At 38.0% G+C, this 13,265-nt stretch overlaps 1 protein-coding gene across 1 annotated transcript in view; it reads right to left on the bottom strand.

Moving 5' to 3' along the window:
• LOC132121172 (A disintegrin and metalloproteinase with thrombospondin motifs 14-like) overlaps positions 1–11,989 on the bottom strand; it is a 50,616-nt gene extending 38,627 nt beyond the window's left edge. Inside the window, exons 1-3 of the mRNA XM_059530356.1 lie at positions 11,620–11,989; positions 10,923–11,299; positions 982–1,138 (exon numbers count right to left, since the gene is read on the bottom strand). Coding sequence (XP_059386339.1) covers positions 982–1,138; positions 10,923–11,299; positions 11,620–11,698 — 613 coding nt within the window. The 5' untranslated portion in view covers positions 11,699–11,989. The remainder of the gene's footprint in view (positions 1–981; positions 1,139–10,922; positions 11,300–11,619) is intronic.
• Positions 11,990–13,265: the final 1,276 nt, after the last annotated feature.

Genomic DNA, 13,265 nt, shown 5'->3' with positions numbered 1-13,265 from the left:
ATGCAGACTGCATCAAAAAATATCTGCTGAATCTGACAAATAAGACACATTCAGCCTGGCCTTCCTCTTTATATGAGTCACGACTGAAGACATGTCAGTCAACGGCAACAGCTTGAGCTGCAAAAAGAAATGTGTCTGTCTGAAGTCTTACGAAACAATAAACACTCATTATAAAACAAGGATTTCTGCTTTGCTTTAGCTGTGGCTGAAGCGTCCCAGATCACAGGACACATGAGACAGCATAATGAATGTAGATGAGAAACATTTAAAGTGTAAAACAGCATGCATTTTGCATTTCAGAACGAGGGAAGTGCTAAGAAACAGAAGAAACCCGTTTTATTATTTAAAGAAATGCATTAAAAAGTGAACATTTTACCCAATACAAATTATAGTTTTAATTATATCTTTAATTTATTTTTATATTTTCCATTTAATTTAAAAGTTTTAGTTATTTAATTTTGGTTTCTGCCATTTTTATTAGTATTATTTATTTTTTCAAAAATGCCTATATAGCATTTTATAAAAAAAAATTATTTCAGTTTTAGCTTTAGTTATTTCAGTCCTATTTTAAAAAAAACATTAATAGTTTTTATTCATATTTTGTATTAGCTTTTGTGTGTTTTACCACTTTTTTGTTTGGTTTTACTTTTTTAGTACATCAAGTTTAACTCATTTAGTTAATTATTATTATTATTATTATTATTATTATTATTTTAGCTGAAATAGTTTTTATTTTTATTTTTTCCAATTTAATTTAATTTTAGATAAGCTTGCAATAATTTTGCTGTGTTTTTTGTCTTTATATTTTAATGTTTTTTATTTCAGTTTTAGTTATTTTAGTAAATCAAGTTAAACAATTAAAATTTACTAGATAACCTCAGTTTATGTTTATGTCTCCAAACCAGCAGCTCAAGCTCAGCAGCTTTTTTTATATTTTGCATGAAATCACAATCAGGAAATAAATTCATAACCTCTGCTCACCTTCATTGTGAAGGTCATCTCGCCTCTGATCCTTGTCCCTTTTGATGGCCGACCTTCGGTAGACAACATGGACGCGACCTTTGACCTCCACCTTCTGCTGACCTTTCTCCAGCGGCTCGATGAAGAACTCTTCATCATCAGTGCGAATCAAGCCGGCCTGAAACCACACAGAGAGCCATCAGACAAACACAGACCATCAGAAAATCGAAATCATTAAATGAATCGAACCAAACCGAAACCAACAGACAGCGACACCAGTGACAAAAAAACGACTTCGGTCAACTCGAGTACAGAAGGAGTTCAGCACGAGTTTAAGATACCATCAATCTGTTCTTTCAAACTGAATGTGGCCAAAAAAGGCCAAGAAACATCATCCAGAAAAGCATCCGCAAGCTTTTTGGGCAGGAATGCTATAAATACACTTTGAGCGATCCAGACCATGATGGATTGACCAACAGCACAAACTCCTCCTACCTCTGACCTCAAACTTGATATATTTGTATATAAACTTTCCATCAGCAGAGAACGAAGGGGGTCAAAATGGAAAAAAAACGCTTGCCTGTAACCAATCTCATGGAGCTAGCGCTCTTACCTGAACAAAGGCCGAAGGAAACACTTTCACCTGGAACACAAAGGGCCATAATGTAGGCCAGGAAACACAAAGCCCAACCAGTCATTATTTTTAATCATTGTAATCTTTGATTCCCACAAAAAGAGTCTTTTCACACCAGACAGTAAACTATCGCCTAAAACACACCAGTAAGTGTCCTGAAAACCACAGTAGCATCACGCCAGCAGGTTTTGCATGAACAAACATCACTTAAATTTACTTCAGAACATGAAAATATCTAGTTAAAGCATGCAGAGACCCACAAGTTCGAGTTGAGATTGTGAGAACACCGCCTGTCTATCATTTTCCAGTCCCTCTCTCGAAAATATGAGTGAAAAAGCAAACCCGACGCCTCTTTAAGCACGAATATACACTAAATTCCACATATCAGTTCCACTGTCTTTGAAGGTGGATATTTATAATGTAGCGAGACTCTGCGTCCAGCCCCATACGGCCGCGAGCATTTCACACACGCAAGCTAGAAGAATCACACATGAGCAAAAATAACACGCTTGGACGAAACAGATTCAACTCTGACGGTCAGTCTTCAGGCACATGGACATGCATTTACAGGTTATATAGTACATTTAAAAAAAACTAAATAAACAAGTGCAAAATAGGTGACACAGAAGCACTTCTGAAGTGACATTTATACTGTTTAATGCTGTTCAGAAGTAGCATAAATGCATTTTTTCAGTAATTGCAACTGTATAATTTCACACTAGGGGCTAAAGTGGGTCTGAGCCGGCTTAAATTAGTCAGTTTTCTGCGGCATTGCACCTTTAAACTGAATTTTGAGAAGGCACAAAGCAGTCTTAACTTGGCTGTGTATAGATGGCTTTAGTTTACACTGCAAAGGTGGCACAGAAGTGCTTCTGAAGTAGTATTTAGGTGTCTTTACAGTGAATGTTTATTGCTGTATTTCCACAATTACAACTGTATACTTTGATATTAAGAGCTGAGGTGGATCAGAGCAGGCTTAATTTAGTCTGGCTTTGATGTGGCATTGCACCTTTACACTGAATTTTGAGCTTGGACAGAGCAGCCGTGTAAAGACACCTTAGATTTGCATTTCCAGAAATATCTGATTGCAAACAGCAGGTTTTGTGTAAATTTAGGAATGAAATGCTCCTAGGAGCTTCTTCTCAACGACACTCGATGTCTAAAAGTGTTCAAACAGCTAAACATGGTCAAATTGGAGTAGAAATTAATCAACCAATAGCAATTCAGTATGCAAATTAATGTAATAAAACAGACCAATTGGAATCGAGGATTCAAATATTGCATCATCACTGTCGCATTCTGAAAGAATTCGGTCACTGTAAGTCAAAGGGAGATTTTTTGAGTTTCTTAAAAAGTATAATGTTTACAACAACCAGAAATAGATGCACATCCAAGACCGAAATTATCTGTGATATAAAGTTTGAATGGAGCGTGTAAGTAAAGTGTTTTCACCTGAATTCATTGCAGAAACTTAATAATTAGTCTAAAACAAACCCAAGGAATATCTTGGAAGCACAATTAAAAAAGCAATGCAATTACTGTGAAACAAATGCACAAGACTTGTTATTCATAGACCAAACACTATATCTAGGGGATTGAGACTGTAAAACCAACCATCTGAATCTGTTTCTCAGTGATGTGACTTACTGAAGAAGAAGATGCAATACTGTAGAATACAGTGGGTTTTTCTAAAAACTGCTCAACAAACAAAAAGACAAAGAAAAGGCAAGCGTCCAGTGGTGAGAAAAACCCCAAGTCTTTCGTTATTGTCACAGCACAGCAAAACAAGCAATTTGAGGGAGATTGTTTGTCAACCTATAATTTGTAGTCAGGATCTCGGCCTTCTGTTTGAAGTAAACAATTCTGAGAGACAAGCATTTGGACCAATAATACGTTTTCTACTGACATTTCTATCTTTTAAAAGATATTACTATTTTTATTCAGCAAGGATGCATTAAATTGATCAAAAGTGACAGTATAATGAAACAAAAGATCTAACTTTCTATTAATCTGTGTATCATGAAAAATAAAATGCATCACATTTTCCACAAAAATATTGTGAAGCACGACTGTGTTCAACACTGATAATGTTTCTTGAGCAGTAAATCATGATTTTATCATGATTTCTGAAGATAATGTGACACTACAGACTGGAGGAATGATGCTGAAAATACAGCGGAGCATCACAGAAATAAATTACAATTTAATATATATTTATATAGAAAACAGCTGTTTTAAATGGTAATAATATTTAACTATTTTTACTGTATTTCTGATCAAGTAAATGCAACCTTGGTGACCAGAAGAGCTTTTATTAATGTTTTTATTGACATGGAAACTGATATATGTGACCCAGGACCACAAACCCAGTCATAAAGCTAAATTTCTCAAAATTGAGATTTAACATCATCTAAAATAGCTGAATAAATAAGCGTTCCATTGACGCATGGTTTGTTAGGATATGACAATATTTGGCCAGTACTATATTTTAATCCAGCATGAACCTATTATGTTGAATATTATGAATATTACGATCCGGCATCCAGAGGAGAACATGTCGTACATCACACAGAGAGATTCACACTAATTAATGCAGAATGCAGCAAACGCTGACAGACAAACGTAAAGCTGTCACACCACGACTTCATCTTTTATAATCGCATCGGTCAACACATCAGGAGTAGCTACACATCAGCACTGCGCTCTCTACAGTACACAGGCTTCGTATTAAGTGTAATATCAGCCTTCACACCGTGCTCTGGTCTTCTGTCATCATTTACTCACACTCATGGCGTTCGAAACCCGTATGACCGACCACATCAAGGAGAATAAATGATGACAGAACTATTTTTATAATTACTCCATTGGGGTCTGACATGGAAACATAATAAATCATGTGCATCAGTTTTCCTAGCAGGTCACATGCCGCCGGTGTCAAACACAGAGTTCAGATTCAACCCTACTTAAACACATTTAATCCAGCCAATCAAGTCCTTCAGGCTTTTTTGAAAACTACATGGTGTGTGTTGCTGGAGCAGGGCTCCGGCCTCCAGGAACTGACTTTGACACCCTGGTCTTTATGCAAACACAAATAGCCGCTTCTTGATACACTTAATACTCCAGTTTCCAGCGCACATACAGTACATACATTTACCAAATTAGACCTTATGTCATCACTCCTCCATCTACATTCAGTACAACACACACTCATCAAGATTTAAACAGTGGCACCCGCGTGCAAACAATTCTTTTGAATCGGTCCATTATAGGAGTTATTTGTTACTGCATTGCTTAGGTTCACAACACACAAGCATGTTTACTGTTTGGTTGTTCAAATGACTACATGAAAATAAAAAGGTATATTCTTTACAGGGCTTTTATTGTAATAAATAAATAACTGATGTGTGTCTCTCTCTCTCTCTCTCTCTCTCTCTATATATATATATATATAGAGAGAGAGAGAGAGAGAGATAACTGGCTCCTTCTTGTCAGGGCTGAATCTTAAAAACAAGACATCTCACTTCTGTGAGAACCGTGTAAACATAAGTGCAAGCTAGTGACGGCACGTCCAGTTTTCCCATGAATTCAGGGAGGTCCGACTGAATCTAGCAACCGCAAAGATCTTGGATGCAGAGATAGAACAGAAATGCTTTCACAGCATTCCATATCACCATGCATACCCTTAACTGGATTTGCTGTGGGTTTGCATGGAGACAAGCTAAAGTTAGATGGAAATAGTCCAGAGATTCAGCTGACGGCTCAACTGACAGCAGTCACATTGGGTTTAAAGAGCGCTTTCACACATGCACAGCAAAACTTTTAAATCGTGCACGCTCTGTGCATCAGGTAGAGCATTCATTACTGTCTGCATGCATGTTGATTTATTCAGTGAACTGTATGAATCTGCAGCCTGCTGTGCATAGGGTGGAGGACGCTCTTCCGCACGCAGACCTTGCAAGCCAAGACGTGCCGGTGTTGATGTTGGCACGCTCTCAATCACATGCTCAGCAGCTGATCTATCTTTACCGTGACAGGCGTGCTTCCTCTCCTGACTGATCCATGCCACACCAATGACCTCATAGGCTTGAAGGGGACACCCTACTATTCATAAATCCTTGAGGATGTGCTTTTAAATGCACCACATTAAGGCAGCGATTACAGTTATCTCTGCCCATGCTGAGAGCAGCTGTCTGTGCATTTCTGCAGGACGAGTTTAGAAGCACATGGACCTCCTTCAGTGACCGTGTGTCTGATAACCCGCTGGATGGAGGCAGATAAAGCAAGCAAACCCTCAAATAGCATCCTCTGCGTTGCATAAGAGCTTTAATGTGGGGGCTGTTTGTGTCAGTCGATGCACTCCATCAATATACAGTACAGTGGTCATCTGTACAGGATCCTGTATGAGGTTGAGTTTGACAGACTGTGGATAAGAGCAACCAAGCTGATCGATACCGGCTTGTGAATATGTCACGCAGTGAAGTTTTCAGAAACAACCAGATTTTAAGTTTGCAACATTAGGTGTGACATTATTCTTTATTCAGAAGTATTTCATGCATTTTGTGTTTGCAACAAAAGGCCTAAAACATACAGAAAAGAATGTGAAATATAAATGCATCTAGCTTTGCGACATCGATTTTGTGTCAGTGCATTCTGAAATGTGTCATTCTGTAAATTGGCCTTCACAATTTTTGCACACAGTACGAATAGCCTCAGCACAAAAACTTTACATGCATGGTCTGAAATAAAAAAATATGCATCGTGTGTGACAGACTTCAGAGAGAAGTTTGGACCATCTCACACATGAGCCATAGAACGATCATCCATTCAAAAATCATCAGAAACAACCAGATTTTATGTTTGCAATTCCAAGTGGAGCCGATATTCTTTAATCGGAGGCATTTTCATGCATCTTGCTTTTGCAATGTAAGGCCTACAATATTCAGAAAAGCATGTAAAATGTATATGCATCTAGCTTGATTATGTGTTGTTGCATTCTGAAACGTGTCACTGCAAGTCATCAAGCAACAAAAGCACACATCACATTCTCAAGTTTTGTCGCTATTAGCATGCATTTTAAGCCGTTTTCTCTTTCAGCTCAATTACGGTCATATTGATGCAACAGAAGAGAATCTTACTGAGCAGGTTAGTTAAAGTTAGTTAACCTGTTTGAATAGCACACACATTTGAAGGAAACTCTATCGCCACCTTGAGGTCTGTTACGAACAAAATAATGCATTATTTTATGTTGCTTCATCAAGTTTGCTTAGCTATCATATTTTCTATGGTTTTCCGCAGGTCCGCTGTATGAATAGCCTCAGCACCAAAACTCTACTTGCAGTGCTGCATGCTGCAGACACGAGATGTGTGAGAAAGACTTCAGAAAGACATTTGGACCACCTCATACAAGAGTCTGTTCAGCTTTCATAATCATGTCTGGTATGCTTCAGAGATTCAGTGCCACAATAAATGTTGTCTGTTCACATATTCATCAGAAGTGCTTCTGTCCTTAAGTCTTCATTACTGTGGTGCATGGGTGGTTTGTTTACCTGCTGTATAGGTGTCTCAATGCAAGCGCAACTCACAAACAGCTTGACATTGCCTTCACTGCTGCTTAATGAGACCATAATTATATATCATCCTTGAAGCAATGGTGTCAGTATGCAGTGAGCATGTTGCGTGCCAAAACAACACGTTTCCTAGTACAAGATGCTGAGTTTAGTAAACAACTGTTTGCTTTCAGTCACTTAAATTGCTGCAATCTTTCCACAGTGGGTCTCCGAGGGTTTAAGGTTCAATAAAGTATGAGAAAACTCTCATTTTGTAGGGTTTCTCATCAGTAGAAACATGATTTGCAGCAACTGGAGCAGACGAATGTTTAGATTTGAATGTAATTGAGCCCCTACAGGATGAAAATAGTAAATATCGCCACACTGTTAATCAATGTAACAAATCTGAGTTCCAAACTTTACTGATGCTGTGATAGTTTCAGAATGAAATAAAAGTGTACTGTATACTGCATATGTGTATGAAATATGTGCATTTTAAAAAATTGTATTCTACATTGTTGTCACATGACCTCATTACATGCTTGTTTGATTCTGAAAGTAGATTGCATTTATTTCATTAAAAATAGTTGCTGAAAAAATGTCTGCAAATCTATATGGTATAAAATATAATAAAGATCACCACCATTTGTAATGCAACTTCCAGTTCATTAATTATGCTTAATGTAAAAGGTCAAGTCAAGCGCATTATGGGATACATTTCTTACTGTTGCATATGCACAAAGACAAATATAGTTTTGCAGGTATTCTATTGTATGCACACAGAGATTGTCCATACTATGCACAGTATAGTGTTAAAATACTGTAGTACATCATGCTCAATTTCATTATCACAAACGCTTCAATCCTGTTATTCTTAATGGATTGTCATGCTTCTTAAAGCAGCTACACTCTATATGTGATTAACAAGTTAAACTGACTGTCAATCTTGAATATCTTGAATATCTCAAGCATGCACATCTTAAACTGTGAATGCATTTGCTGGCTGCTAATAGCTGCATTAATGCTGCACAAATAAACACTTCTGCTTCAGCTGGAGTCTGTCACTTTCATTTTCCCATCCCTAAACGATATTTTCTTGAACAGCACAGAATGGCTGTTGTCTGGGTTCTCAGCGCAGTATCGGTTCTGTCGGGGACAGCGGCGCAGGAGACAGCGTGGCATTGTCCGCGCGGCCCTGACAGTGATTACCTAAGCGAGTGATCAATGTGGCCGTAATGAATGACCTCATTGTGTGCGCAAACGTGCTGGAGGAACAGAGCCGCTCTATGCTGCCCCTCGCGGAAATCACTGCTGAGGAGAGTATTGAGTTGCACTGAAAAAGCAAAGCAATTTTGGCTGCCTCCTAAAGCTCTTTGATTAAACTAATAACAGTGGAGACAACAACACAGACGTCCTGTCACAGAAGTGCTGAGCGTGTGTCGAGCAGTCACAACAACAATGCACATTCATATACATATGGAAGTTTATTTATGCCTTGGTATGAAAATATAAAAAGCTAATTGAGACTTTTTGTTTCACAGTTTTATCAGAATTTAAGGTTGACATCTCAATTCTGATTTTCTTTTCCCCCAGAATAAAAAAAAAAAAACTATTTTTAATTAATTAATTCTCTGAATTCTGAGCATTTCCATCTTTTTTACTCAAGAATTCTCAGTTTACATAATGGATTTCTGCCATTTTTCTCTCAATTCTGACTTTACATTTGGAATTTCGAGTTTACATTTTGGAATTCTGACTTTTTTACTCAGAATTCTGAGTTTATATCTTGGAGTTCTGATCGTTTTTACTCTGAACTCTGAGTTTATGTCTCGCAATTCAGATTTTTTTTCTCCAGAATTCTGATGTTTTTTTGGAATTCTGAGTTTACATCTTGGAATTCTGACTTTTTTATTAAAAATTCTGAGTTTATAACTTGCAATTCTGAGTTTTTCCTCTCTCCAGAAATCTTGGAATTTTGCCTTCTTTTACTCTGAATTCTGAGTTTGTATCTCACAATTCAGATTTTTTCTCTCTCTAGAATTCTGAGTTTACATTTTGCAGTTCTGGCTTTTTTTTGGAATTCTGAGTTTACTTATTGGAATTCTGACTTTTTCTCCAGAATTCTGAGTTTATATCTCACAATGATAGGTAAAAATTGATAGCATGAATGCACTGTAAGTCGCTTTGGATAAAAGCGTCTGCTAAATGCATAATTTTATTTTTCGTATTATTATACGATTTTTTCTCTCCAAAATTCTTAGTTTACATCTCGCAGTTTTGACTTTTTCCTCCAAAATTTTGAGTTTATATTTAGCAATTCTGACTTTTTCTCTGAATCCTCAGTTTACATCTCGCAATTTTTTTTTTCGTGGTAGACGAGCCTCAATACATAGAGACGCATCACATAACTGTGAGTTTGCGAGACCTGTAGTCTTCGTTTAGTAAGGGTGTACTTACTCAGGTTTACAGGGTCAGAAGGGTCAACTGAATCCATGCGTGTTTGGGGAGATTTGGGATGGTTTGAATCTGTGACCTAAACAAAACCTCAAGACAGCAAGTCTTCATAAGAGAACAAAACAAGGCGTAACTCTTCTTGTTCTTGTTAAGATAGGATGTTGACTGTTGCTGATTTTCTTTCAGCTGCCAAATTAATGAATCCTGTCATACTTTGGGTAGATTTGTGTACTGTGACCCTCGGATAAGGACAAGGGAGAGACAGACTTTATTAGTTTGACAAGCCAGGAAAGTGAAAGTATAGTCAGAGCTGGGGGGGGGGGGGGCATGTGAATCTTACGTAAGAGCTGGAAAGACTGGAAACTACAGCCATATGACAGTTGAACATGTCCCGAGGGCAGCGAATAATCAGTAGACTCAGATTTATACAACAGTTTGAGTCATTATAATGAATGTTAAAATCCCAAAACCTGGTGAGCTGCAATCCTGGCATCTTCATGCAATATGAGTAGCACTTTTGAAGCATTTGATGCCCCAAAACACTGTCCGAATTTAGAGCCTTTCTATGCAGTACATGCACAAAAACTCTATGTGCGCAGAACAACTACGATTCCCAAAAATAAACTTTTATGCTACTTTGATAATGGCCAAAAATGAAGGCAAGACACTATAGTCAAACTTTTTTTTTCATGCAGTGGTTAATTTTGAGATATTAGACTGTTTGGCTTTTTCCATAATGTGTTGTTTCAGACTAGTGGAAAGAAAACAACTAAAATGCTCTTTTAAGTGTTTATTTGAATGCATTTATCTATTTGCGTCCGTAGATTTCAATAACAATACAAATCAAAGTTTTTTTCTCCACTTCAGCGGCACTTCCATAGACCAAAACTTTATTCTGAAGGTCTTTACTGTGGGGTTTGTTTATATATCATTTTACTTATAAAAACAAGGTTGAAGATGTATTTATCCTGGCTATTCACAGTATTTTCTGATTTATGGAGTGATAAAATAGAAATCCAAGATCACCTCTGTAAACATATTTAACTATAGAATATATGTGCAAAATAAAACAAAAATGTTCAACCAGGCTTTATCCAGTGTTCTCATTTGTTGTTCTGGAAATGCATGCAAAATAGTGCATATTTAATTTATAATGCATGATTTGCATATTTAAACATAACATTTAAACTGGGGAATTATGGTGATATCGGTCTATTGATCTTTTTTGCAAGACTCTGTAGTATGCCCCATTTTTTGACAAAGCTGCACACACTTATGATGACATCTCACTGGGTTTTGAGACACAGCCAGTGTGAGCTGTTACTCACCAGTCCATCACAGTTACTGATGGCCACCGAGGCCCTCGGCACATCCGTTACATCCCCGGTAAACACGCAGTCTCCCAGGATCCGCTCTTTGGCCTGTTCCTCAAAATCCTCCTGCCACTGAACAAAAGCTCCAGGGGCCACGAGTCTCCTGTTGGCCCTCAGGCGCAAGTGCAGCTCTTTTCCAAACACTGTGACGTTGAAGAACAGCTGTTGCGCGTTCAGGGCCGTGTGAGGCGTAACGGGGGCGTCGCGCGGGACCCGTTTCCTGCCGGTCGGTGACGCTCTCGCGGAAAGCACGTGAGAAACGAACCGGCCGCGCGCGTCAGTGCTGAACGGGACTATCAGACCGAATTCACTCAGTTTACCGGAGGGACTCCCTAAGAAGAACAAATAGAACAGAAGAGTGCATTACAATCTTAACGTTATATAAGAACAAATAAAATTGTATATGCATGCACAAAAGTCTATAATTACTATTTATAATATTTAAATATACTGTTTTTTGAATTTATAAAGTTGTGAAAAAGACTTATGAAGAATGCAAACAATCGCATGCACTCAGTATATCTGCAGTTAGAAACACAAGGTTGACGACTTGAACTTGAGTTCATTTTTTTAACCCGTTCTTTCTTTCTAAGTATTTACATTTCAAACACACACAAACAAAGATCAGCTCATATAAACCAGCTTCTCTTACCATGAGATTTTGCAGCATGTCTATAGTCCATAAATAAGAGGTTTATCGTACAGTACATGATTAGATATATATAATCCATAGCTGTGGCGGTGAGAGCCAATGCACGAGAGTTTTCTTGTGGAAGTACACTGGAAACTTTCCTCCTGGACGCGGTTCATGAGGAACGGTGTGCTGGAGAAAGTTGCACGGACCTGCGGAGCATTGCGAGCGGCTCTCAAACTCCAGACTGAAGACACCGAGAGTTTCTGCAGAGTTCTGATGGACTGAAGTGGACTGGACTCAGATGGGACAACCCATCACTTAGAGCTCATGACGACAGCTCGAGCAGAGGGAAAAAAAGAGAAGAGCGCCTGGAGCTCCACGCGTGGAAAAATGGGTCTTAAATGGTTAAACGTGCTTTTAATCAGAGGGCATGCAATGGTTTAAAGCAGTTTAATGCGTTGGAAAGTCTCAGCAGTGTTTTTGTTGAACGCTTTCAGACATTTGTGCTTTAAAAACACACTGGTGGGAAAAAGACAAAACTTGAAAAAGTCATTTAAAGGGACAGTTTACCTAAAAACAGTTCCTTCCTCATTTATGCACCCTTAGTTGCCATAAGATAATAATGCAATGCATTCCACTTCGCAGATTTTGAAATAGTTAAATTGAAATTAGTTATATAATAGTTTATCTCACTTTTAAACTATATACGTGGGAACAGAAATAATTTAAGACTGTTTAAAGTGCAGCTCAATAAATAATAAAAAAAAAATTGTTGAGAAATTACATTAGAATTACGTTTTAATTGACTGTATTACACATTGAGTTAATGGATTTGGCTTTTCCAAACATTAAACACTAAACTTTGCAAAATGTGATTTATTAGAGCATTGACTGAATGCATATGCAAGAAAAATATAGTTCAGTAGATTAACTGGCGTTGTCATATTAATATTTACAGTATAAAATTCGGACCAGAAATAGTTTAAAATCAGTTTGAAGTGCAGCGCCCCCTATTGGCAGAGGATGAAGGTGATCCAATGCTGCCAATTAGCATGTTTCTGAATTAATTAGCAGGACAGACTGTGATTAGTGATACACCGGAACATCAACATGAATAATAAACTCCTTCCAGGAGATTAAAAGACACAATCTTCAAAAGGAAGACAGAATGATGGCTATACCATCAGAAATCGGTCAATTCACAAGAACGATCCAGCAACTCTCTTGTTAGAGCTCTTTCTTTCACATGCAATCAGCTGTTTCCCACAAGGTTTTTCTGATGAAGCAGCTCCCCAGAAGAGAAAAATCCCCTGATCTCACCCTCTATTGGCTGATAATAGGCACTCATCCCGCATAAGGCCTGGCGAAGCAGATCCTGGAGGTTTTTAGCATGATTCAGGTGTGACTCAGATGCGAACCGGTCTTGTCAAGGCACTCGATGAAACAGGAAGACAGAATCATCTTGTTCCAGCTCTACTGAGTCACACATGCAACCTTTTATAATGCTTGTTTAGTCCAGCATAAACAGTCCAGAAAGCTTTGTCGCTTGGTTTTATGTTAGTCATTCATTAAAGGAATAGTTCGGCCAAAATGAACATTTTATCATCATTTACTGACCTTCATGTCATTCCCATCTCATGCTGTTTTCTTGCCTGCAAAGCACC

Source organism: Carassius carassius, chromosome 39, assembly GCF_963082965.1.
Source record: "Carassius carassius chromosome 39, fCarCar2.1, whole genome shotgun sequence".
Taxonomy (NCBI): Eukaryota; Metazoa; Chordata; class Actinopteri; order Cypriniformes; family Cyprinidae; genus Carassius; species Carassius carassius.
The sequence above is the reverse complement of the archived record's forward strand: the minus strand, read 5'-3'. Positions and strand labels throughout refer to the sequence as shown.